Here is a 27,429-nt window from a genome sequence, read left to right as displayed (position 1 = left end):
TCACATATATTGGAGGCGGTGGTCACACGGTACTGGGAACCATACGTACTAAAGGTAAAATCTGCAGCTTGTGTCTGCATGTGCTGACAGTTCAGTCATCATGGGAATTTTAGACATGGTTTTGTGTAATTTTCATCCATCTGGCTTTTAACGAGCATGCGGATTCTTTATGGGAAAAATGAACGAGCATGCAGATTCTTAATAGGAAAAATGGGCACCGACCAGAAACATAAATAATAACACAATGTTTCAGCTCCCGTAGGGGAGTCTTGTTCACAGTCCGAAACATCTTGCTATTATTTATGTTTCTGGTCGGCATCCATTTTTCCTTTGATTAACTCCTATCGGGCAAGTTTTCGTTTAACCCTTGACTTCAACCATGTGGATTCTTCTTGAAGCTCTTATTTTATTACAAATTTGTTATTACAGGGATCATTAGTGTCACTTTGCCCCTGATTTTTTTCATTTGACAGCTTTAAGAAGAATACGAAGAAAAGTAATTGTTTGGAATATAAAAATGATTACACGTGGTTAGCAGCAAGTGAATCCTACAAAAAGTGGAGGAAGATTCATAAAAGGCAGGAAGTGTCATACACTGCAGGGTAGCGCTTTTTTCAAACCAGTTTGGGATTTGTTTCATGAACCTACCGCAGAACTGACTTGCCACGTTTAATGCCCTGCATTTCGTGTTGGTAATTAATTCGCCCTCACTCTGCGACCTGCTAGCCTCCAGGTTAGCTCAGATGGTAAAGCAACCATCTCAGAAGCTTGTATGGGTTTCCTTGTAGCTTTATGCTTCTGTCAGGTTAATCACATAGATGACCTTTTTTTTTTTCCCTTTTTATTAGGGATATGCAAATACCGAGTAGTAGATTGCCAGTCGAATATTATATTGAATCAAGAAAAAAGCCGCATGTTGAATTGAATATGAAGAAAGTTCTCACAAAAGTCAATGCCTACAAATATTGGGCAAAAAAACATGGTGCTGCGCATGTTTGGGAGCCTCCTAGCATTGCATCACAAGAATGTGGCAAGCTAATATCAGTGACACTGGTACACAACAGAAGATATGCAGATCCACTCTTATTACCGGGAACACCAGATTAGTACGCCAGCACTGATTACAGCTCACTTCTAGTATATGAAGGCTTGGAAAATATTCTTTTATCACTAGAATTTCAGTTGAATAGAAGCTAGTGGTTTTTTTGTTTCTTCTTCTCCTTCTTCTGCTTTGTTTCTTCTCAAACTGATGACTTAGTGACGTTCTGTTGTACTGATTACCAATGAGGTTCTTAGTTTAATAGTGGACCTGTGTTTTGCGGAAATCCTTCATTTATTGCACAGAAAGTCTTTTTTTTTTTTCAGTTTTTAAAATGCATAAGGGCTAAACCAATTTTACGGCAGCTGGGTTATCGTAACCCTCCACGGTTGCTTAGTGGCTATGGTGTTGGACTGCTAAGCACGAGTTCGCGGTATCGAATCCTGGCCACGGCGGCCGCATTTCGATGGGGGCGAAATGCGAAAACACCCGTGTACTTAGATTTAGGACCCCAGGTGATCCAAATTATTCTGGAGTCCCCAATACGGTGTGCCTCATGATCAGATCGTCGTTTTGGTACCTACAACCCCATAAATAATCATAAGGCCAATCTGCACGACAGAGGAAAGGACCGTGCATCACATGACTCAATCAGCGCTTCACGTGTAGCCAGTGCCAACAGTAAAGAGCAGGCACCGTCCACACCATTTCAGGTTCGGCGTGATTTGCCACCTTTTAAAGAATCTGGAATCGGGAGGGTCTCGGCAAGTTCACGTGATGCGTAAGTCTCTATGCTGAATGCAGTGGAATTTCGTTGATACGATCTTCATGGGAACCGAAAAATAAAGTGTATCATCTGAAAATCGTATCATGCACCAGTATTCTCCAACTAAATCATATATCGGGAAAATAAAATAAACGTATCATCCCGAAAAACGTATTACGCAGAATCATATCAACGAGGTTCCACTGTATATCAAATATTCGAAAAATCGAATGGTAGAAATAGAATTATTTGAATGTTCTGTATTTGATTTGGTTCGGCGATATTCGAGTATTTGCACACCCCTACTTTTTGTGCATTGTTCATAGCAAACATTGCAGTTATGATCCACATACTCGAAACTGTTGTGACTGTGATGTCTTGCATTGTTCAGTAAAACAGTTGACATATTTGCATGCCTGTTGTGCTGGAATTGGGAAAAGTTAGAAACCACCATCATATGCACACTTCACCATCAGAGAAGCGAGTAGAGGTGGGGACTGGATGTCAGCAGCTGAGAGTGATGACAAGCCATGCATGTCAAGTGTTTTATTTAACAACGTGGACTAAAGACTGAAATGTTGTGAAAACTTGAATGGTACCCATGCAAGGCTCGCAGTGAGGCAGAAACTACATGAAAAGTGCAACGAACTTTCATTTTATCTAAAATAGTTATAAATTAGTAGCATATAGACCGTTTTTTCATGGGCGCGGCCATTGCGTAGGCAGTTGGCATGCTGACTTGGACAAACGCCCGTCTTGTATGCTGTGGTATAGGCTCAGCGGCAGTTTCTGGTGGATTTATTCACTCTCCCGCGGTCTATTCAGCATGCAATGGCGTCTTCTATGTGGGGAACAGTCCGGTGATGCATAGTGAAGGAATTTAAGTCTAAAGTAATTAAGCGGCTGGAGTTTCTGCTGGCGTTAGGGCAGACGGAGACACCCAGCACAAGGTGTGCGCATTTGTTTGAGCTTACAATCGGCCTCGAATATCTGTTAGGTATTTCTGAAAATTAGTTTTGCAAATGTTACCTTACTGCAGCATTCTCAGCACTGTAATTCTAAGCTCTGGTTTAGCTGCAACGAGTAGTTACGAAACATTTGACGATCCTAACAACGTGGGTACTGTTCTGCTGGCGAATAAGTTTTGCTGTTTACTTTGACAAGCGTTCAAGTTATCTGTAGATACATTGGGCGATTGCCTTGTTTGTTGGGCAAGGTTTCTGCCCACAAATAAAATAGTTTGGTTAATAATAACCGCTTACCGTACAGTGTGACTCACATTTTTCGAGTAGTCGAACGACCAGCTGCTGACTGCGCGAGCGTCCGAGGCAGTACTAAATGCTGTGTTATAGATCTGTTTGTTCTATATAGCGCATGGTCCAAGTGGTCCAAGCATGCGGCATGACCATGCGAAGTCTTATTGCGTCATTATCCTGTGTTCTGTTTTATTTTGCCGCAAAAGGAGGACATATGAACTCTTTTTTTTTTTTTTTCAGTCTCGTAAGTTCAGTCATCTACGACGCATTCACCCATCTTACAGAAATTGTGTCCTTACAAATAGCTGTTGGATTCTCTTTATGCGATCCCCTTTGTATATTGTGCCTTACAGGGCAAAAAGGCAATGCCGATTGAAGCACGAAGCTTGTGTATATCATGTTGGTTTGCCAATCGCAGTGCTCGCTGTGTTGAGCAAAGCCTTCGGCCTCGTGCAGAAGGCTAACGTAGACATAGTGATTTGAATTCTACTAGACTTAAAATGCATGAGAACATTGCTGGTGGCTGATGCAAATGTTTTACAAGTCTTCATCGAGTGAAAACCGATACATCCAACATAGTTCACAACACATACACACACTGCGGCTGATGATGCGCGTAGCATTTTTGCACATCCAAGAGACATTTCCAGATACTGTAGCTACTGCTGCCCCTAAAGGCTACACAGTGGTTGTTTGACGACCTCATAAGAACTGACATTCCGTAAATTGCACTCAGAACTAGCTAAAACACCAAGGCCGCGCCGCGCCGGCTCGCACAAGCCAGAGTGGAGGAAAGGCTCGTCGCCCGCCCTTTCCTTCTCGCCCAATGAAAAGGTCTATACCACTGAAGCAATCTTGGCCAAGCCACAGTATGACTTTTTTTGTTAGCAGCTTTTAAGCAGCACCTATGCACACATTGTGTGCACTTGGTGGTTGCCGTTAATGATGCATGTCCCAGCACGGCCTTATCTCAGAGGTCATGCTGAAGCGCTGCACATTCTAGCTCATGCATCACATCCAGCCAGTGCTTACGGCAACATCTTTTTTTTTTTTTTTCAATTTCAGTATCAAATATTTTTGCGAGTGTTTCTTGGCACTTCCGCTTGTACTTTAAATGTGAAATTTCTTAAATAAGGCTTTTTACGTGGTTCAAAATTTTGTTGCAGTTGACCTTTAAGATGACATTGTATGCACATTCACTCTGCACGTGTGCCTAAGTGAATGCCTGCCTGGTGTGATGTGCGCAGGCCAGGGCGGCCCAGGAACCTATCACGGCAGCTGGGCGGGCCATCATTGATGGCTCGTGCAGCATGATACGGTCGGCCAAATCCCTGGTGTTGAACCCAAAGGACCCACCAGCCTGGCAAAGCCTGGGCGCCCATAGCAAGGAGGTCTCGGATGGCATCAAGAGGCTCGTTTCGTCCATCAAGTGAGGGTCCCTTCTGCACGAGTACAGCACACTTGTGATCAGAAACTGCACTCGGGGAAAGCCTGGAGTCATTCGTTTCCTATAATGCAGTATAGTGACACAGATTTTTGCACTTTCAGAAACTCTAGCACACGCTCTTCGCATGTAAAAGCATGACACTTGGCAACAGAATTCAATTAACTGCATTTACTCTGCGTCAGTCTGCAATAAATGAGCACGCTGCTATAGTTGAACTCCAATACTATAATTAAGTCGGTAAGATCGGCACTCATATAGAAATTTTATTATATCGAAAATCAATCTTTTATGCAAGTAAGTAGTCGCTGACCAATTTTTCTTTGAGATTGTTTTGAGATTATCAGGCAGTCGGAAAAAACTAATTTCATTGACAAAAATATTGCAGCAGAACCCATCTCAGGATGACAGTCGACGATAATGCGTCGACTGATAATGTGCCTTTTTGCTACCTGCATAGGGTAGCAATAAGGCAGCACCCCTGCGTTTCCCAATTTCAATACATGGGCACTATGGGGAGCTTTTCCTCTAGAGTTGGTTATATTAACTCTATACACAGTAGTAAACTGTGATTCACAAAACTAACTCTTTATTGGGCATTCCGCTGCCCAGAAAAACAGGCTACACTCAAAAGCACAACAATAGCGGTGAACACAGGATAGAACCATCGATAACATTAGAGAAACTTCCGATACATGCTGGCGCATCCTGCGCTGAGCGATAACATTTGTTAGGCGGTGAAACGCGGTCACCAGAGAAAGATAAACAAGTACACGTGTCGATATGTAGATGGTTCATTTCTATTCATAATTTTATATAAAATTTGTTAATACTGGTAGTAATGCTCTAGTTACATCACTTATTTCTTGTTGTTTGCTCCAGTTTCTATTCCCTTAGTTCTTGGTATAGAAGTTCGAAAACTTTACTATTCCCACAAGCACAGTGAAGCCTTCAGAGTTAATATTAGTTCTTTTTTAAAGCTGAGTACTAATACTTGCTTTTCAAGAACTATTAGAAGGCTGCTGAAAATGTTGTAGAATTCATCTCTCATGAGAATGCAATAGGCATTTCAGCATAATGGTGCATTATAAACTTATGACTAGCACTCACGCACCATTTAAAATGTACCATGGCTTGCCATGTTACAGCTCATAAAGTACCTGTGAAGAAGTACAATCACCTCACCATCAAGATGTGCTCATCTCATGCCACTCATGTGGTACGGCTGTCCATTGTTGACATTAGAGGGCCATTTTACTGGCACAACTTCAAGGCCAGACAGATGGACAGATTTGGGAATGTGGCTGGGATTACGTAATGAAGGGTTTGTTATGCACTCACATTCAATTTCATACCATGTCCATTTGAGTCATATGTGTTTCAGTTTCCCCATTGGATGAACTGCTAGAGGGAATTGGTACCACTGTCTGTTTCCTTTGAAGGGTGCTGTGATATTATGAGATACGGATGGTTTGGCTTGTCTCCACCATGGCTTGGTCATGGCAGCCCAAGTAAATGTAAATCATAAATATATTTGTTCACCCGTAATGCATATTACAGCGAAAACTGTATATGGCTAGGCGAAACAAAAAACCGTTCGTCCCATGTTCCAATAAACGTCTCCATTGGCTGCGCCGTCAGTTACGTCATTCTTACGTCACACCCAAGCGCGCGTGCCATTGTCTGCGCCGTTAGTGACGTCGTTCTCTGCGTCGTACCTGCTCTGCTCGCAACGCTGGCTCCTCGGTTCACTGTTGTCGCATGCGTTCTGTATCTCGAGTTAGCTCGACGTCGTGGTTACCAGCGGCCGCCCACCATTGGCGCTTGTGTTCCACTTCGCGATTTCAACGTGGACGTTTTGTCGCAGCCGAAGCCAAAGTACCGCTCGAGAAACTCCCTTTGAAAGCGGGCGTTGGCCCCGGCAAACGCATTCCCACCATTGCCACGTTGACGCTGCTCTGTCTGCAACGCTTCCTCCTCGGCTTGCCGTTATCACATGCGTTCGATATCTCGAGTTAGCTCGGCCTCGTGGTTAGCAGCATCCACCCGCCATTGGCGCTTGCGTTCCACTAGAAACACAAACATGTAACCAATAATTGAGAAACGCTTCAATACAGCGTCGGGATTAACCCACTGCTAAACACCGGGGCCGCACGTTTCAGCTTCGCTGGTTAACCATCTGTACGGAGTGCTTGAGCGGTGTTTTTTTTTTGTTTTTTTTTTGAATTTATAATTTCTTGCATCAATGCAAGTAACAAGTAAACGAAAACGAAAAAAATGGAAACATACAATTAAAGCTGATGCACGGTAAGTGGCTCACCTTGTCATCTTTCTTCCTACTTTACCGAACCGCTGGTACTGCTTACTTTCAATTTAACCGTGGTTTTGTACCAACTACTAACGGTTTGAGTTGACACATGTGCCAGTCTTCAATTTCTCTTGCTCTTTTGTGTCGTGGCAATTACGTTCACCAGGCAAGCAGGATGTGCATCTTCGAATGAAGGTCAATTGGTGATTGGCGTCGATGTTGTTGCGCGTTTCATCCCCGTCTCTAGCTCCGTTGAGTGCTATCACTGTGGTGTCATCGGCTAGCTCCAGCTGATTGTGTTAGGTGCCTACGTTTGCCAATCCACTTCTTGACGTTCTTGTGTTAGAACAGCACCACTTTTCCCTCTGGATGGTTGTGAGGAATTGTACGCATGGTTGCACATGAAAGTGCCCCTCTTCCACCAGGAATGAGGCCCCCGGTCAGAAGGAGTGCGACGAGGCCATTGACAAGTTGAATGCCGCCATCCGGGAACTGGACCGTGCGTCGCTCAGCATCCTCAGCCAGGACACCACACACCAGGCCGACAGCAGCCTCCTCAAGGTGAGCCCTTCCTTTGGAAGACCATTTTGAATCTCACGAAGTGGTGTCTATGCATAAGCATTTCACTTTCCGAACATTGTGTAGCCTCTTACATCACCGAGTAGGTGGTGCTCAATAGACGCTCCTGCATCGCCACACTGACGACAGCTGACGAAAGCGCAGCACTGAACAAGACATTGCCACGCTGCCTCATTAACGCCTTATAATGGTAGAACCAATGTCTTTATGTATTCCTTTTTCCCTCGCACAGTAACAGAATGGGACAGCCAACCTTATAGCAAACTTGTCAGCACTGACTCAATAGCATCTATTACTATCTAAATTTAGTGCTTGTTGTTACGAAATAGTGTATCAATTTGTATCATGCATTATTTATTGATTTACGCGTTGTACTAATTTTGAATTATACACTCCTATTTTTTTCTCTATTACATTTTCCAATGCTTCGAAATTGTGCTTATGAAACAGTGTTTCAATTTGTATTTATCGCCCTTTATGCATTATTTAGGTGCTTATTCATCACGCATTCCCACTTTCTATTACATTTTTTCCGGAGCTTTTCTACGTTTTCGTAAATCTCTTGTATTTTTTTTTTTTTTATTACAGTGGAACCTCGATGATACGAATCTCACGGGGTCACAAAAAATATTCGTATTAGCCGAAATTCGTATCATCGAAACACAATTAAAACTAGCTAAATTAAAGAGTCAGAGGTGAACTCACTCAGATACACGTATGTAAAAAGCGTTTACAGTATAGATCACTTATAACGTAACCGTTTATAGTGCAGAACTGGCCACAACGTGGCCTTTTCCGAGTCCCGTTTACCCTCCCATAGAACTCCATGCATACGCATACCGCTTACAGTGCAGCCGCATGAGACGAAATACGGATTATAATGTGGCTTCCGCGGGAAAATCTCGCCGACAAAGGCTGTAGCGAGCGCGCTTCTCAATGAGGTGCGCCCACCGATGGGAGAGATCAACAAGGGCGATGCGGAAGAGATGTGTAGCTCGAGTCCAAGGGCGATAAAATCGTCGCTGAGCGAGCGCCGTATGTTTTAGTGAAAGTGCGCAGAGGACGCGCGCCTTCAAGGAAAGCGAACGCACAGCGGAGATCAAACGCCACTTCCGTCGCGCGAGAGGCCATTGGGGTAGGGGAGGGAGGGAGGGGGGGCGACGCTGTGCTGTGGAACCAAATGCTTATCTTGCAACCGGGCGCAAGGGTAAACTGGCGACACAATCTCCCACGCGAAAGGAGCAAAGCGGGAAGGCAGCGCGGGAGGAAGGGAGGGAGGAGGGGGGGGGCTTCTACTCTGCCAACAAATGAGTTCGCGCCTGTGCCGGCTGTCGGTGTTGTCGCGCGCACCGTATCTTGAAAGCGATCTCCACACGGCTCTGACCTTTGTAGGCGTTGTGCTTACGCCGCTCAGTTTTCGTTGAAGCGATAGACCGCACAAACCTTCGCTCACTGCACAAAAAAAAAACGGAAAAGCACAAAAGCAACAAAAGCGCCACCGCATCGCGGCCTCCGCGCTGTCCGGCACTGCGTTCGCGCCTCCGCACTAAAAGAAAAAGGGAGAAAGCGCGTGAATGCACGCTGGGCCGGTATTTTGTAGCGATGCCTTTCCAGCAATAATGCCTTTTCACGCTTATCGCGCTTTGTCAGTGGTCAGAGCGACGGTCCGCTCACGCTATCAACGGGATCAGCCGGGGCCATGAGCGGTGGATGATAAGACTAGTATAGAACAAGCCATAAGGCATCGCTACAAAATCGCGGCCCTGTTCTCTTTGCGGCTGTCGGAGGGGCGGCGTTTATTCGTATCAACCGACGCGGGTCGAAAATCGATTCGTAACAACCGTTCTTTAGCACGTTGCAAAGTAATGGCGCTCAGCCGAGACCACATAAAAATTCGTATCATCCGGAAATTCATATTAGCCGTGATCGTATCATCGAGATTCCACTGTACCTTTCCTCTCCTTCCTGGGCCTTCTAAGGCCTGCAGTAATCCTAAATAAATAAATAAATAAATAAATAAAAATAAATCATAAGAGGGCAAGCATACGTTTTGAAAGTGAGATGCCTGCGCAATCTAGCCCCTGGAAAATTCTTTGGGCGCATCACCTGCTCTGGTCTGAATACTTAGGCTGTGCCTAGTAGGGTAGAAGGTTGGATAAAAATGCAACTGGCAATGGCATCCAGCATGAGCCAGGCAGCCTCATCCACATCTTGTCATCAGCACGAACTAACTGAAAGCTTTTCCTTTTTTTTTCCCCTGCCAGTTCTTGCAGTGGACATGCGGCAGTCATTTGTTGAAAGCATACTTGACAGCACTGCAATTCAGGCATGTAAACAAGTAGATGTCGGAATGACTGAAAGGCAAGCAAATGGCACAATGTACTTGCAGCCAAGTTTTTTGTCAAAGAGCCACACTTACATACGAGACTAGGAGCTGCAGGAGGAACAAAAGTAAGGAGAACTGGGAATAGCAGTTCAACGACAATGTCTGGCAAAACAGAGAGATAAGAATCATTGCTTATCACTCCTATCTTGTGCACACATGTTCCATTTAAGCAGTGCCGTTATGGTCATGAATGTCACAGAAGCCTCGCTAGTACATTTCTCTCATAACTGGTTATTATAAGAGGCTTCATGCCTGTTACTTTCTTACAGGGGTGGGACTGCTGTGGCAATTGCGTCATTTTGATACAAACGCAAATTCCTGTGCCAAACTGCGGCAAACTGCGCCAAACACAGAAAATTCACCGAAATTGCGCCACGCTGCGCCAGAACGGCTTCGGCATGTGTGCTCCGGCAGTGGCTGCGAATAGCGAGTGAATTCGTTCTCTGAAAAATAGTGCAGCTGTTCACATTCCGCACGACGGCACCTCCCGCACAGTTTCTCGTAATTTCCGCGCTTATAGCACTGGCCTTTCGGTGCTTCCGGCAATTAAGTGGCCGGCGCGCGCACTGCCACTCCCGGCTGTTGTCACTACTGTCGGAACGACCAGGGCGGCTGTGTTTAGTGTACTAGAATACGGTTGAGGGGACCGAGCGGCACGAAACAACAAAACGTAGGCTGAGGGCGCTGCGAGCAAACTAGATATTAGGGAGGCACGCGCTCCAGCTGTTGTTGAAAAGTGTACAATCATTGCATTCTACTGGTGCTAACATATGGGGCAGAAACTTGGAGGTTAATAAAGCTCGAGAACAAGTTAAGGACCACACAAAAACCGATGGAATGAAATATGTTAGGCCTAACGTTAAGAGACACGAAGAGAACAGTGTAGATCAGAGAGCAAACGGGGATAGCTGATATTCTAGTTGACACTAAGTGGAAAAAATGTAGCTGGGCAGGCCACGTAATGCGTAGGATGGATAACCGGTGGACCATTAGAGTTACAGAATGGATACCAAGAGAAGGGAAGCGCACTCGATGACGGCAGAAAACTAGGTGGGGTGATGAAGTTAGGAAATTTACAGGTGCTAGTTGGAATGGCTAGCACAAGACGGGGGTAATTGGAGATCGCAGGGAGAGGCCTTCGTCCTGCAGTGGACATAAATATAGACTGCATGATGATAACTTGTGTCACAAACCTGGATATAATGCAAGTTGCGTTCTGAGACCATACATTTTAAATAACACACGTTAGATTCATGCCAATACAGTATTTCAAAATAACCATCCTTTAGTTTTTTCTTGTTTCTCAAAACGTTATTTTTCTTCTTTGTAACTTTGCAGCCTTGATATCACGGCTCTTTGAAGCAACTAGAACCACAATGTTCACTTGCATTAAGGAAAGTGCCTATGCCACATTCACTGTGTTGAAGCAGATCCCTTAGTTGCGTTTTTAATTATTTTACTTTGTTGTCACTCGGTTTTTGTACTTTGCGGACCAAAGTGAGGAGTGTGTTTCAAAGTTGGAAACAGAAGTAAGGTCATATAATTGTTGCGAGAATTGCATTTCTCACTTTCTTGGGCTGTCCGGCAGTATCTTTAAAACCTTTATTAAACCATTCCATTGAGATGTGACAGCATGCAGCCTTTCTTGAGAATGAATGCACGCGCTCAGAACCCAGTTACCTCCTAGAGACTGTGCCATGCTCTGCAGCTTTCCTCGTTGCTTTCACGATTGAACATGTTGTGGTGAACACTTGTTCTCCGCTTGCAAGAACCCCACTCTCTTCTGTCTTCACTTGTAAAAAGTGTCTCGCACTTCCTGCATCATGATTTTGTTTTGTTTTTCATTCAGCCACCTTCGTACTTTTCTTACTCTTTTTAGAGTTTTTAAAGCAAAGGGAATGCTTAATGGCCGATTTTGACATGCATAGCAAAGTTTTTTTTTTTTTTTTTTCCTCGAACCTTCGTAATATTCAATTCAGTTAAAATGTTGCACTACATGAACGTTCCTAGTAAATGCATATGCTCATTAACTGATGAACAACATTCTGAAATGCTGTTTACCTTAAGCTGATGTTGCCTTTTCTTTGGACGCAGACTTATCAGCAGCAAATGGAGTCAAGTGCCTCAGAGATCTTGGACGTCATCGAGCCACTTCGGTACGCTGCGAAGGGAGAACCTGAGAAGCTGGGACACACGGTCAGTGCGGTGCTCAGTCATTGCTTTCTTGCTTTCCTTTGTTCTTTTTTGTAAGTGCTGCGCAGAGTTCATGCACAGTGCCTGTAATGAATAATAATAATAATAATGAATGTCTTTTGCAGTGCAGTTAAGCAGATGCAACATTGTTAATCAGACAGACAGGGCATAGGAAGAAGCTACGTATGAGGCCCAGTGTTTTCTATCTACGACCAATCTGTGTAGCGCTGTGGTTATCAACATTGCACAGCCCTCAAACCGTAGCGATGCTCTGCCCACAGGTGAACCAGGCAGTTGGCTACCTGAGCCCGCTGGTGCAGAATGTCATAGCCGGGGCTTCTCACACTCTGCACTCCAAGCGCCAGATGGCTCTGCTTGACCAGACCAAGACTGTGGCAGAGGGCATGCTGCAACTGGTCTACGCATCCAAGCAGGCTGCTGGCAACCCGAAGGTCAGTTGGGCGCTGGCATGGGCTGTGCCACAGGCATTTTCATGGAGAAGCACTGCTGATGCAGGAGCAGCAATGCATCATAGTAAACTGGTTAGTCTGGCAGGACTTTCCAAACAGAAAGAGCTTTTGCAAACCAAAGAAATCATTAAACATTAATGCAGCAATTATACTGGCAAGTTGCAGGAGTTGCACGACTAAGTTGGGCGCAGCGATAGCCACTTGGGTTGAAAAGAGACCCTTTCGTGTACATTGCTTGCTGCTGAATTTTTCAACTCCGTAGCTGATGTTGCAAAGCTGCCAAACCAATCGGCAATGCAGGAGTGGGATGGTATGTGCTGGCACTTATTTTATGTGGCAATGGCGGTGCAAGCAGACGGGAATAGCTCCAGTAATGATACATTTTAGTTTCAACGGGTAGGTTGTGCTTGCCGGTGTTAACAGCAGTCTCCATGAGTTACTCCTTGATTGCCAGTCATTGTGTGCCATGGGACTTTTGTCAATTGCTGGTGTGAATGCCACCTTAAAGGGGGAAGATAAAAAAGAACACATTTCCTCCTTTTTTTGTTGGCCACACAATGTCAGAAACAGCTCTGAATGGCTGAAAGTACCGTTATCAGATGTCTCAGTGCCCATACTGTGGCCATAAATGGCATGTACACGCGTGTGTAATTAAGGAGCATGTACTATGTGTCGTGACAGTGGCCCCTTTCTACTCTTAATATGCATCATCGCCTAACACAACTGTATAGTGGCAAAGCTAACTTAAAGGAACCTGCCATTATGCAACACATGTTAGACCTTTGCCACACACACACTCCTCGACACGTCTTGATCTGAAGTGAACTGAGTTAGGCCTACACTGCTTACACACTAACGCCTTAGATTTGAATCTTACGTCAACTATCTGGCATTGCATGACATTACAATGTGGCTGTGCTACATGACACAAGGTGCTTTTTTTTTTTTTTTTTTTTTGTGGTGGGCTTGGGGGCAGTTTTTCTGGAGATTTATGGCATTGTCCGTACAATGAGACGTCAGAATTTCGAGAGTCTCCTGGACAAATCGGGAGTTAGCACATATGCACTGATCATGACTTGAGAGTACTCTCCAACATATTTTTATTCTTCTGTAAATTTCTTTCTCATGATCAGAGTCTTCTGTGACTAATTGGTATAGATAAATGCGCTCTTGCCCCGATTCTAGGGGATGACTGGTAATCACAAATTCTTGTTCTATTGGGAGGCTAATGAGCATTACTTTAGTCTTCTGCATATTAACACTTTCCTGCCTTTGGGAAAAGCAGCAGTTTTTGGGTAGTCTAGTGAATACTTCTTTTCCTATCACAGAGCATGCTTGATACTAAAGTTTATTGTATCAAATTGAAGAGGAAGAAATTTTCTTTTTGACGGTAGTAGTCCCAACAACATGTTTATTAAAAAGAACTTGAAAAAAAAAAGATATCTAAACAAGGATTTTGTGGAAAGAAATGAAAAGTTATATAAAAGCGTCATTGTTGCTTCATACAGAAAGTCTTTAAAAATTTTTCGGAATATCAGTTTTTAATGCATAAGACCTGTACAATATTCCTGCAAATATAATCTTTCTATGTAAAAAATTTTTTAGATTTAAAATAAAATGTTAGCCCTAGTGACAGCCCTAGCACTATGCCGAGGTCAACTCCCGGTTGTCTGTTCACGCGGAACTCGACTCCCTGTGCGGCCACTGGCAAATGATCCCAACCGAAGGATTGAACACCCTGCAGATAAGAACTGCGACCTTTAGAACATGCAGGTTATCTTTATATCAGCGCACGGCAGCTTTGAAGTGGTTCGGCGATAAAAGTGAAACTTCATTCTGAAATCTGACAACCTGACGTTGTCTTGCACGTCAGTGATGCTTCCAAAGTCCAAAAACTCATGTGCAGATGCATTGGAATCAGTAGAAGTGCGACGTTTCTGTTCATGAGCGGTGCACGACGTCGACACCATCTTGGAGCGCTCATTGTGCTGACCGTGCCACTAGACTAAAGGTGCTATAAAGATCCGCATGTTGCAGAAAAAGAAAAAAAGCTAAAACCAAAATTGACTAAATAGTTCCTAAATAACCCAATAAATGGCGCTAGCTGTCAGAGAGTGCTCCGAAAGCAGCAAAATACAAATTTGCAAACATCGAAAGCGGGCTTTCGATGGGAATATAGGCACGAACAGGAAAGTGTTAATCTTAAAGGGATACGGACACAAAAGTTGGCGGCAGGTTTTTTGCAGTCGGAACAAAAGTTGAACTGTTGAAAATGACGAATACAACAAGCTGCTTCGAAAAAAAAAACGAGAAACATCTTTTTTTTTTTTCGATTTTCTGTTGCACCTTGCCTTCAAGCGGCCGCCGGCAGAAGCTTAAATTTCACGTCATGACCCCCACCGGCGCGCGCGCGGCCAGGGTCGGCCACAGCCGTCGCAGTGTTTCCGGGGGTGTCGGTCCCTTGCAGCGTTTGTTTAACCCCTTTCGGCGATCTTCGCACGTGGTCTGTCCGAAACATCCCCGTCGGCGCTCGACGCAGGTGGTGCGTCTTACATGTGCCTTCCCACGGTCGTCGCTCGGTATTGACGCGTTCGTTGTGGCGGAAGGAAATGCCCAGACATTGCTGTTATACCAGCAGTCGTCGGTCATGACACGCCGTCGCACACGTTTCCCAGAGACGAGAAGGTGCGTAAACTTTGGATACATGCCTGTTAGTAATCACGCACAGCCTGGAGACCTCTAAAAATGACTTCATTTGCGCGGACCACTTCGTCGACGATGATTATGTGGCCAGCCCGGCTGTGCTGAAAAGCCCTGTCATGCCGCTCAAAAGGCAATGCTTGCCTGATGCTGTGCCATCGATCTTCTCACGAAAACGCAAGGCATAAATGATCAGCGGCACGTTGGAAAAGAGGAGGCGAAAAGATGTCGGTACTGTTTTCGTTCACTTGCAGCCTTCTTGAGCAGTGTGAGGGCGAGGCTGGGGCAAGATGCCCGAGGCTGGGCACGAAGGCAGTAATGTCTTTGAAAATGTTGGCAAAGCATAGTAAAACAATACAAGGCTAGCGAGCGCGACTCACGAGATCCGACACACACACAGCTCTGCTTCTCCACAGAAAAAAACTGGGCAGAACGACAGACAGGTGCTGCCATCTGTTAGCATAAACTACTATTCAGTCATCCACGCAGTGCTGAAAAAAAATAAATTATGGGGTTTTACGTGCCAAAACCACGATCTGATTATGAGGCACTGCCGTAGTGGGGGACTTCCGGAAATTTGGACCACCTGGGGTTCTTTAACGTGCACCTAAATCTAAGTACACGGGTGTTTTCACATTTCGCCCCCATCGAAATGCGGCCGCTGTGGCACGCAGTGCTGAAGTACCCCGCAGCTACCTCGCCTGCGTGCGCTCTTGAATACTCAATTTTACAGAGGAAATGACAAACAATTCTTGCACAAGTGTCTGGTGCAAAGCGAAATCTTCGCACTACAGTTCGCGAAAACCTGACTGGCACTTTCATGGCCACCTGCTCTTCTTCGTCGCTTGACGCAGAAGGCTCATAACCGTAAGCGGTAATATTTATTGCCAAGTTGGAATGGTCCTCGTCTTCAGACATGTTCTCATCGCTGGTAGAGGCACCAGAACTCGAATCCATGCTCGCGATGGCGGCGGCGACGCGCTTCGAATGACCGCAGCCGGCCGGCTGGCTATCCGACGAGTGAGTCGTGACGTCACGCCTTCCAACTCCCATGGGTCGGGCGGCGAGGCGCGCGCTCACAAAAACGCCAAAAATAAAGCCATCGGCTCAAAAATGAGCTAAGTGACTACTTCTTTTCGATATAATCACACACGGAGGATTCATTTTCAGCATTTTCCTAAACTTTTCAAATTTCGTGTCCGTATCCCTTTAAACCTGCTCTTAGGTTTCGTCGGCTAAGGACCTTAATAATTTGTTGTGAGTTATCTCCACCATTGCATAGCAAGACATCAGCGAGCCACAGGTTGCTGAAATGTTCCCTGTTGATGCTCACACCTAATCTTTCCCATTCTAACAGCTTGAATACTTATTTGCATAGGTGAAATTGCGCCCTTGCCTGGCATTCATCACCCGTATTTTTCTGCTTTTCTTGAGATGAGGTGTGGTAGCTGTGGAATCTGTGCAGATATTTTCGAAGATATTCACAAATTCCTCATGAATCTCAATGCACAAGTTAAATGTCTCTCATTTTTTTTTTTTTTTTTAGAACTGTGATACAACAAAAAGTTTAGCATGTGTGTAGAGATTCATGGTACAGAAAGACAGTTGACAGTCAGTATTTGTGTTATCCTTCTAGTTTTTCCTGTGGTCATATTTTGTGTGCTTGCTTTTTCATGCCACGTATATTACAATGAGTATATACCATTGCACAAAAACAGAACTTGAATAACACATAAAACTGCGAAATCTGTGTCACTCTTGTACTTACCATTGTAGTTCTACTGTAACCTGAAGCAACAAATTAAACTGGTTAAGAAAGAAAACGAAACAACAATATTTGTTGTCAGCCGCTATCTAGAATTCAGACTCCCCCTGTTTTTTGCTTGAAGCAACAGATCACTGCTTGATACAAGTCACTTACCTGATGGAAAGTCTACACAATGTTTCTAATAGTTAAATCTTGTTGTGAAAGTAGATGGTTGTGCTTCCTGTTCTCTCTTCATTTCTGCATTTATTTTCTTCATTTTATGTTCAAGAGATCCATTCAGTGTTTAGGCTACATGTGTTCCTCTTTTCTCGTGAGAACATTGCACTGTGATTGCCAATGAATTCCCCACTAACCACTCAGTCCTTATGCAAAACTCATTTGTTAGTTTCTTTATTTGCTCAGATAATGAGATACCTGCCATAGTTTTTTTTTTTTTTTTGGTTGTGTTATTCAGAAAACTGCTCATGGGGAAAATGTAGTCATCAATGATGACAGTATGAACAACCGTGCTTATAGTTTTTCTACTTTGTTAGGCAAGGCAAGAGGTGTTCCTTATAATACCTTACTGTGCCTTAAAACCTAATGAATAAACAGCATGGCATGCTGCATTCTAGAAGTTCAGCTGCAATATATATTGAACAAGAACACAAAGCATGTGCAGTGATAAGATTTGCTAGACCAACACTTTTCCCACAAACCTTCTGGTGTGCAGGCGGTGCACGTGCACGGTGACGTGGACGAGGCGGCAGACAATGCCCGGGATGCCCTGCAGGAGCTTCTGCGCACCCTGGAGTCTGCAGCCACCGAGGCCGGCGTGGTCACGGGCCTCGTCGAGTCTGTCAGCAAGGCCATGTACCGGCTGGAAGAGCGCTCCACCATCACCATCAGCGGCTTGCGCACCAGTGGCAGGTATGCAGTGGCCGTGACTAGCGCCAGCTTGGATGATGCAGTCATTCAAACCTCTGCGGATCAGCATTTTAATGGGGTGCTTCACGCGCTGTCTGCCCGTCTGTCAGTTATGTATCTAACCGTTTTCCTGCCATCTTGGGCAGACCATCGGTAGAGCATGTGCTGAGGGTATGAAAGCAACCAGCTTGGGTCACTAGTATGTGCACTCGACATGTGCCTCTCTCAAACGACAAAAAAGTCGAAATTTCTCCGGTGCTGGGGAGAATCGAAACCCGTGTCATATACAGTAGAGTCTCGGTTATACGAATCTCGCGGGGTCGCATGAAATATTCGTATCTTCAAAACCTACACAAAATCAAGAAAAAATTAATTTAGTTTTAGCAGAAAAAATTCCTAATAGTAGAACCCCGTTGATACGTTCCTCACTGCTGCATTTCCCCGGCTGCTACATTGCATTTTCACAGTGCCGACCTAAATCCTACATTGACTTCCATGTACAGTGGAATCTCGATGCTACAAATCGCATGGGGCCACAAAAAAATATTCGTGTTAGCCGAAATTCCTATCGTCGAAACAGAATTAAAACTAGCTAAATTAAGGGGTGACACAGGGATCAGATCGCGAAAATCACGAGAAAAATAGATTTTTGAAAACCACGCATTTCGGTATCTGCAATGCCTAATCTACGCTGTATCAAAATGTTTTGGCTGAAAACGCACTAAAAGTGGCCAAAAAGATTAATTCGTCAGTGCGCAGGGCGTGAAAACAGCTTTAAATCTTGCAAAATCACCGCAGTTCACAGAGACTTATCTCATATTTCCCGCCACCGAGCGCCGCCATCTTGCTATTGTTGGAAAGCTCAAAGTTTCGCCGTCGCTTCTCAATCCAACCATCGTCGCCATCTTGTAACGAATCCACAAACACACAAAAAACGCGGTTTCTGCGACAAGAAGTCACACGGGCCCTCCGATGAAAGCGGGCCTCCGATTGGCTCCCGTGCTGAAAGGTGTCTCTCCATTGGTTGCTGCTGTGGCAGGGGCAAGATGGCAACCGCAGTTGTCTGCTTCGTAAACCACGCAGGCGTCTTCACTTGACACGCAGAATTCAGATTGCTGAGAGCTCCCAGGTTAGTGATGGATTGTTGCTCATTGGAGCAGAAATTTTGGACGAAGCACGCCTTCGGAATACGGAAGCGCAAACCTCCTACGGCAAGAAAAATACGGCGATTAGTGGGAGAAGTGGAGGAGCACCCGACTGAATGTGCCGCACTACCGTGGATTACGGGCCATGCTATCTTGCACCGTGTGACTCCAGCAGCGAAACCGATAATCGCCCCGTGCCATCAGCACCGATAACGCAGTCGATGGAAGACGCACCAAGGGAGGCTCTCGTGCCTCGGCGTACGGCCGTGCAAATCAGCCAAAATCGTATCTCGGTAGACATAGCTTGCTGCGACTAGGCAAAATGGCGCAAACACAAAGAATGTGACCCGAAGCACAACGGCCACTCTGTCCGATGGCATGCGGAAAAGGAGGAAAAGCAAAAAAGCAACAAAAAGTGCCACCGCTTCGAAGTCTTCGCGCCCAGCCGCGGCGTCTGTGCTGTCCGGCGCCGCCTCCACACCAAAAGAGAAAGGGAGAAAGCACGTGATTGCGCGCTGTTCTCTTTTGCGGCCGTTAGTGGAGCGGCGTTTATTCGTATCAACCGACGCGGGTCGAAAATCTATTCCTAACAACCGTTCTCTAGCACGTTGCAAAGTAATGGGGCTCGGCCGGGACCACAGAAAAATTCTAATCATCCGGAAATTCGTATTCGCCGTGATCGTATCATCGAGATTCCACTGTATTAAGTTCCCCTTGATACGTCGCCAATCTAATTTTCCTCCATTTTACGTTGCGTTTTAATGTGGCGGTCACGTAAATTTAGCAGTTGCAGCCAGCTTGTATGTTGCAACAAGTGACCGGTGCGTTGCACAAGCAACCGGCACGTAGCCAATATGGCGTGGCCGCGCAGGCGCCGTATCACATGGCCGTATCTTGAAAGCGATCTGCGGCGTGTGCAAAGTGCGCATCCGGCGAGGCCTCATCTTCAAAACGATCTGCTATGTTGACAAAGTACGCCTAGGGCCGGGTAGCTTAGTATGTGCTGTGCTTTCGACATTTAGTTCTCGTTGAAGCAAGAGACAGCCGAGCTCCCGCGGTCATCGAGCGAGATGGGTTCGTGTTTACCTGTGCGCGCATGACACCGTGCTTGTTAATTTAGTTAACAAACGAATATTTACAAGTTTATATGGCCGATAAAACTACTATCCTTACTTCATACAGCTGTCTACTAATTTGCTATTGCAATTACAATTACAGTCTCAATTTGCTATTGCAAACTGAGACTTTTTTTTTCGTGGTCCCTTGAAAAACGTGTCAGTGGGGTTCTACTATCCGTGTGCGTTTTCTTCTTGCCCAAATCATCAACGATCGCCTTCCAGAAGGCATAAAAGTGTGCGCACATGATCTCACGAACGTTTTCGCATGCTACTGAACGCCTCAGCACGTCGAGTGCATGGAGCATTTTGGCCGTCATGGCGGTCGTGGCTGCTTCTGCGGTCCTCTCCTTCTTTTTTGCGGGTCAAAGCATCAGCTAGGCTGTGATGTGGTCCGGTCCACTCGAGGTGGGGACCAATGAGAGATTGTGCAGCCGCGTGACATAGCCTGTTGCTTGGCGACTATGGATCCCGCCCAGATCCCGCTGTGCCAGCTCGTCTGTGCCGGTCGCTCCGCTGGCTCGGCCGCCGCTGCCGCTGTTGCTCAGGCATTCGGAACTTCCGATGTTTTTCGTATTAAGAGCAATGTATTTTGGCCGTGGAATGTTACGAATTCGTATCTCACCGAAATTTGTACTGCCGTGATCGTATCACCGGGGTTTTACTGTATCTTCGGACAATCTTGTCTGAATATATTGGGCCCGAGGGCCACCACTGGAAGCACCGACACTGTAGTCATCATGTGACATCGTTTTGCCACAGAGGGATTTAGGAAGTTTATATCATTTCGATTCTTCATAAACTATGCTCCTTGTTGAATAATACAGACTTTCGTATTATAACAGAAAAAAAGTTGTGAGGGGCCTTCTGACTATACGCGGCCTCTCCATTCTGTCTCACCTCTGTGTCGTGTGCTAAACAGCTTCACTGGTCATCCACCTTCACTGAGTGGAATAGCTTATGATTTTTTCCTAACTGACGTTTCGGCCCCCACATGCGAGCCTTGTTCACAAACATGAAGCCGAGGGTCTCACGAAATCTCGTCTGGTCAGGAAGAATCATGGCAAGAACAGGAAACAGGTGCCAACGAAGGCGAACATTTTTTTCCTGTCGTTTAGGCCCCCACACTGCAGCCATGTTCAGGATTGTGAAGAACGCTAAAAGGGTAAATAAAAAACAAGGCTAAAAAAATGGACTGAAGGCTCCCGTACGTGTGCAGGTGAAACGTCGGTTAGGGGGGAAAAGAAATCACCTTCGTCGGCATCTGTTTCCTGTTTTTCCCATGAAACAAAATTTTCTGGAAGCTTGTGACTTATTAGACTCTCTTTGTCGGTGATTTTTCTACATCGGGAGCCGTTGCAAGAGCACGTCTCAGTGCCACGACTGTAGGATGTCTCTTGTTCTCTCCCTTTTTCCTTGCCCCTATCCAAGCCCATGAAAAGCAAGAAGATAACAAATGTCGGTGAAAGCCAGTTCCTAGAAAAGCACGATTTAAATCATTAACCTATCACTCGTGAAACTTGAAATGTGTGTTTTATTATGGTACAGCCCAAACTGCTTTATATATATATTGTGACGGCCTCGGGAGAAGGTTAAAGGAGCGTTTACTGACTGAGGCACAAAGATTTAGCTCCTTGGGCTATGCTGGCTGGTGTCAATCGTAGGAGCAACGTCGTCTTCCTCTTTCTCCTCACTCGCTTCCCTCACTTTTCACTGGCAGTGACACTGCGTAACATTCCTCCTCTCCCAGACGAAGCCCGCCGGGCAAGTCACTCCTGCTTCTTTCGTGTGAACGGCTTCAAGCGGGCAATATGCATCACCTCAGTCTTGCATGAACGACGGCCATTTGAAGTGAGACGTGCAATTGTGTAGTTCACTTCACTTAGACGATCGAGGATAACGTAGGGCCCGGCATAGTCTGCAAGTAGCTTTTGGCTCAAGCCACGTCAGTGTATTGGAGTCCACAGCCATACGAGGTCACTGAGAACGTAGGTAACATGCTGGCGTTGACTGTCGTAGCGTGTTTTAGAGTGGTCTTGCGCGGCCAATGTACGTAAGAGAGCAAGTCGACGAGCCTCTTCTGCACGACACAATGTCTCTGCAATAGACAAATCGTCATGGATCACAAAAGGAAAGATAGTGTCCAGCGTATGACGAGGTTGGCGCGCGTAAAGAAGGAAGAAAGGGCTGAAACCGGTCGTTTCGTGTTTCGCAGAGTTGAAAGCGTAGTCACAAACGGTAATACTTCATCCCAGTTCTTGTGGTCCGAAACATGTTGATCAACGTTCGGTTTGTGCACTCGGTGAGGCCATTCGTTTGTGGATTAGAAGCTGTTGAGTGTCGGAACTTGGAGACACACGAACGCAGCAATTCTTCCACAACATCTGCAATAAATTGGCGGCCACGGTCACTTATTATCACGCGAGGTGGCCCGTGTCGGAGTATGATTGAATGAAGCATAAAATCAGAAACCTGCGCAGCAGTGGCGGAGGAAAGGGCTGCGGTTTCACAGTACCACGTCAGGTAGTCGGCACACACAATTATCCACCGGTTTCCTTTCGAAGAATGCGGAAACAGCCCGATCAGGTCTATGCCGACTTTTTCAAAAGGGGAACTGGGGTGCTTTACTGGCTGTAGGTGACCGACTGGAGCTGAGGTAGGTCGCTTGTGGCTCTGACACTGCGTACAACTGGCCACATAGGTGTCAATTGTTTTGCGCATTTCAGGCCAGTAGAATCGTTCCTTTGTGCGACTAAGTGTTCGCGTGGTCCCTAAGTGACCTGAGGTCGGGTCATCGTGCGTAACGCGCAGAACAGATGTTTGAAGAGACTGCGGAACCACCAGTAGAAAAGGGAAGCCCGTCGTTGATAAATTCCTCTTGTAAAGAAGACAGTCTCGGACGCAAAATCAGCCTTCGGATACAGGCCCTTGTGTGGCAGAGAAAAAAGCGTTCAAGCTTGGGTCTTTGCGCTGCTCTACGGCGAATGTCAAGGCATCGGGAAAGTCAGGCGACAGCGAAGCGACAAGGTGGTCAAAGTTGTCGGCTTCACAGTTCGTCGTACGTTGTGGCATCCTAGAAAGGCAATCCGCATCAGCGTGTTGACGACCACTCTTGTACAAAATAGTGAACACATATCCCTGTACACGAAGGGCCCATCGCGCGAGGCGACCGGATGGGTCACGAAGATTGACCAGCCAGCACAGAAAATGGTGATCTGTGACGATGGTGAACGGGCGACCATATACGTACGAGCGAAACCGCTGCACGGCAAATACTACCGCTAGGCATTCTTGTTCCGCTACAGTGTAGTTGTGTTCCGGCTTGCTTAAAGAACGGCTTGCGTACGCGACGACATGTTCTTTGTTTCCAGAGCGCTGAACGAGAACGGCACCGATGCCGACGCCACTTGCGTCTGTATGAATCTCCGTTGAAGACGAAGGATCGAAGTTCCGGAGTATTGGCTGTGAAGTTAACAAAAACTTCAGCTGTATATATATATATATATAAAAAGAGAGAGATGGAGGTGAACTACATCATGCGACAGAAGTCCCCAGAGGTCGCCCCCACAGATCAGATATACTTCAGGAGCCCCTGCGTAGGATGGATAACCGATGGACCATTAGAGTTACAGAATGGATACCAAGAGAAGGGAAGCGCAATCAAGGATGACAGAAAACTAGGTGGAGTGATGAAGTTGGGAAATTCGCAGACGCAAGTTGGAATCAGCTAGCGCAAGACAGAGGTAATTGGAGATCGCAGGGAGATGCCTTCGTCCTGCAGTGGATATAAATATAGGCTGATGATGATGATTCCAAAAGTGTACTTATTTTTGTCCTAGGACAAACAGTCCCGGATGTACCATAGAGACAGGGTTGTTTGGTTTGGAGAAAAATTAGCGTCTCTACAACCCGCCGTGGTTGCTCAGTGACTATGGCGTTGGGCTGTTGAGCACGAGGTCGCGGGATCGAATCCCGGCCACGGCGGCGGCATTTCGATGGGGGCGAAATACGAAAACACCAGTGTAGTTAGATTTAGGTGCATGTTAAAGAACCCCAGGTGGTCGAAATTATTCTGGAGTCCCCCACTATGGCGTGCCTCATAATCACATACCTGCCAAGTCTCCCGGATTACCCGGGAGACTCCCAGATTTGGAATGTTTCTTCCGATTGTACGGTTGACAGGAAAATCTCCGGGAAATTGCAGTTGTGTCCCGTTTCTATCCATGTCCAGTGCTTTGTCAGGCCACATTGACAAAAAGAATCCAATCCAATCTAGTTGGAAGTTCATCGCAAAAAAAATTGCAAAGAAAGTAATAGGGAAACCTTAGACATGCGCTATTTCGTTAACCATAGAGCCGCTCCTTACGCTGACGGGGTTGTTGGGTGCCCTAGTAGCCCTAGCTACAGTGGGCTTCTTCGATTATTCGTCTCTGACAGTCCAAGACTGTCCGAGAGACTGCATACGCAGCGCTCATTGGCTGAAAGCACTGTCTCGGGCATTGCGGGACTGTCAGGAACAGATAATCGAAGAGGCCCAGTGTATATTCTAGTACACTACCCTAGCCTTTAAGCTAGCGAGTGAATGCCGTAGTCAGGCCCGCAGTCAGTCATGGCTTTAAAAGCAAGAAACGCTAGCACAAAAAGTGTCTTCAGGTATTTTTAATGTAGTGCTTAGCCGAAGTGACGTTGGGTATTTTGTTGATACCATAGAGCAAAGCAGAATGCAAGCGGCAATTTAACATCGGGAAAAATATGAGGATGCAGTGACACTCGTCCATGTGTCGCTCGTCTGCTGGGAAACGTCATCCTCGCAAAATGTGAAAGAAATGAAATTTCTTACAATCAAACATTATCTGAAGAATTTTTGAACACCCGCTGTGGTTGCTTAGTGGCTTTGGCATTGCGCTGCGAAGCACGAGTTAGTGGGATCAAATCTCGGCCGCGGCGGCTGCATTTAGTTGGGAGCGAAATGCAAAAACACCCGTGTGCCGTCCATTGGGTGCACGTTTTAAAGAACCCCGGGTGGTTGAAATTAATCCAGAGTTCCCTGCTACACTTTAACTTCACGCGCGCCCTGCTCTCTATATTGCGCATGCGCGATTAAATAAAGAAAATGCACTTAGGGCCTTTTTTCCTTGAAGATTCGCCTGTATCTAGGTCCCCACTACGGCGTGCCTCATAATCAGGTGGTGGTTGTTGGATGTAAGACCCGAGAATTTAATTAAATTTTCAATAATTTTTGAAGACAGAATGAGCTACAACGAAATGCTTGCAAAAGTGAGACATTGATGTTCATGTGGTCATTTGTATATCTGTAAATAAAACTGTAAGGAAGTTCTCCTGACAGTACTTGAAAATATAGACGTGGGGAGGGGGGGGGGTGTAACCAACTGCCTCTCCCCCCCCCCAGGGGGTCAGAAGATCTCCCGGATTTAGTTTCTTCGAACTTGGCAGGTATGTAATTAGATTGTGGTTTTGCCACGTAAGGCCCCATAATTTAAGCATCTGTACAAAGAAACAGAACGCAGTGGCTAGGATATAGACATAATCTAGAATTTCTAAGATGTGTGATAAAGTATAAACCATTGTCCTAGGTCAATTTGAACTAGGGTTAGAGCCATCATAGTTGCCTGAAAAAGAAATGCTATGTTCACATGTGAAGCATATAACTCCCTAAAATATTTTCTGAAAAGAAAATATGACACTAAAATTGGGCTTAGTGCGCACTCCGTGCATTTATCTTTTAGGCAAAATATTAATTATTACGATAGCTAAAATATAATGGAAGTTATATTCTCTCCAAAATTGCAAGTGTGTTTAGAACTTTACATGTCATGCCGTCGGCGCCTTGGTATGGGCGTCACCCTACACGTGCCACACACAAGCTTTGCAGGGGCCCCACTAGATGGCATAGCTTGCCCAGAGGGAAGAGCGAGAGAGGAGTCCGGCTGCAGCACACACCTGTCACAGTGCTTGCACGTGTAGTTTGACCCTGGCTCATTCGGCTATTCCATGACTTAAATCTGCCCAGCAGGCATATGCCCTAAGCAGGCAATCTTGTGAGCATGCCTCCCTGTAAAGGATGTATATCGCACTGACCTAAAGTGTTTTATTGCAAAGCTGCAACTACAGGGAAATCATGCACCTTTAGTTCATAATTGTACATTTTCTGAGTTTCGCTTTGACTCAATGCAATCATTGCGCGCATGATGTCATAAACACAGGGAATGCTGTCGAGTAAGAAGACTGCGAGCTACATCACGATAGATGGACATTCTGTTAGTGAGCAGCTCATTCGCTAAAAAATAATCGGGATATGTAGGCAATAGTGAAAAGCATGTCTCGAAGGAAGACGAGCGCCACGGTTGCACCGCAAGGAAAGTTACGAGGAATTTGATGCTGCGAGCACTAATCTGTCACGAGATGACGAGAATTGCAGCATCTAAACTGCTTTTGCACAAAACGCGAACAGGATTTGCTGATTTGTTCAGTAAATAAAAGATTGTCGACGTAGTAAGCATTTGTTTATTGTTTTCGTGATAACCTCGATAATTCAACATTCAGTTAATTCAGACATTTCTATCAGTCTTGTGATACTCGAATTAACGAGGTTTTACTGTATCAAACTTTTGCTGCTTCTGTACTAGTGCATGTTCATTTGCGTGAGCATCTTTCAGTGCAACTGCTTCTGTTTGCAAGTCCAGCAAATGGGCCACACAGACTTTTCAACTTGTCCACCAGTGTTGTTATGTTTTGGGGTCAACAGCTATGGTGGTGGTGTGGTGGAGCCGGAGCTGTCATACGTGGACTACCAGACGCGCATGGTTCGGTCGGCCAAGGAGGTGGCTCGAGTGGCGCAGGACATGGTCACCCACGCCAGCCACGACCCGTCCCGCCTCACACCACTGGCTGCCGACCTGTCGCACCACTACGCTGCCCTGGCTGGGGATGCTCGAGGGGCCATGGCAACCAGCACCAGCGTGGAGGTGCGGGCAAGCAGCTTCTCAGAGCTCTTTTAATGCTATTAGCATTCTTTGGGAACTTCATCCATTTTGTTGTACGTCTGTCTGTCCATGCTTAACCTCTTTCATGCCAACCTCGGTTACTGAGTAGTCTGTGGGCTGATTGGTAGATCATCAGGCTGCTATGCCGAGGGATTTGGGTTCAAAACTGGTCGGGCCAACTTTGGTCACCAAGTATTTTCACCACTGGTTATTTGCCACTCTTCAATCACAAAAAAAAAATTTTATAAACTATCCTTTAAGATTTTTCTAGTGCTGAGCGCAATCAAACCTGCATCATATATATTCCGACGATCTTGTCAGAATATACAGTCAATGTCCAATTTTTCAGA

At 45.8% G+C, this 27,429-nt stretch overlaps 1 protein-coding gene across 5 annotated transcripts in view; it reads left to right on the top strand.

Moving 5' to 3' along the window:
• LOC119455349 (talin-2) overlaps window positions 1-27,429 on the top strand; it is a 324,493-nt gene that overhangs the window by 236,338 nt on the left and 60,726 nt on the right. For all 5 annotated transcript variants that reach the window (XM_049668712.1, XM_049668713.1, XM_037716732.2 and 2 more), the window contains exons 38-43: window positions 4,309-4,490; window positions 7,239-7,374; window positions 11,873-11,974; window positions 12,253-12,423; window positions 17,622-17,818; window positions 26,842-27,061. In XM_049668712.1, coding sequence (XP_049524669.1) covers window positions 4,309-4,490; window positions 7,239-7,374; window positions 11,873-11,974; window positions 12,253-12,423; window positions 17,622-17,818; window positions 26,842-27,061 — 1,008 coding nt within the window. The remainder of the gene's footprint in view (window positions 1-4,308; window positions 4,491-7,238; window positions 7,375-11,872; window positions 11,975-12,252; window positions 12,424-17,621; window positions 17,819-26,841; window positions 27,062-27,429) is intronic.

This window comes from Dermacentor silvarum, chromosome 6 (assembly GCF_013339745.2).
Source record: "Dermacentor silvarum isolate Dsil-2018 chromosome 6, BIME_Dsil_1.4, whole genome shotgun sequence".
Taxonomy (NCBI): Eukaryota; Metazoa; Arthropoda; class Arachnida; order Ixodida; family Ixodidae; genus Dermacentor; species Dermacentor silvarum.
The sequence above is the reverse complement of the archived record's forward strand: the minus strand, read 5'-3'. Positions and strand labels throughout refer to the sequence as shown.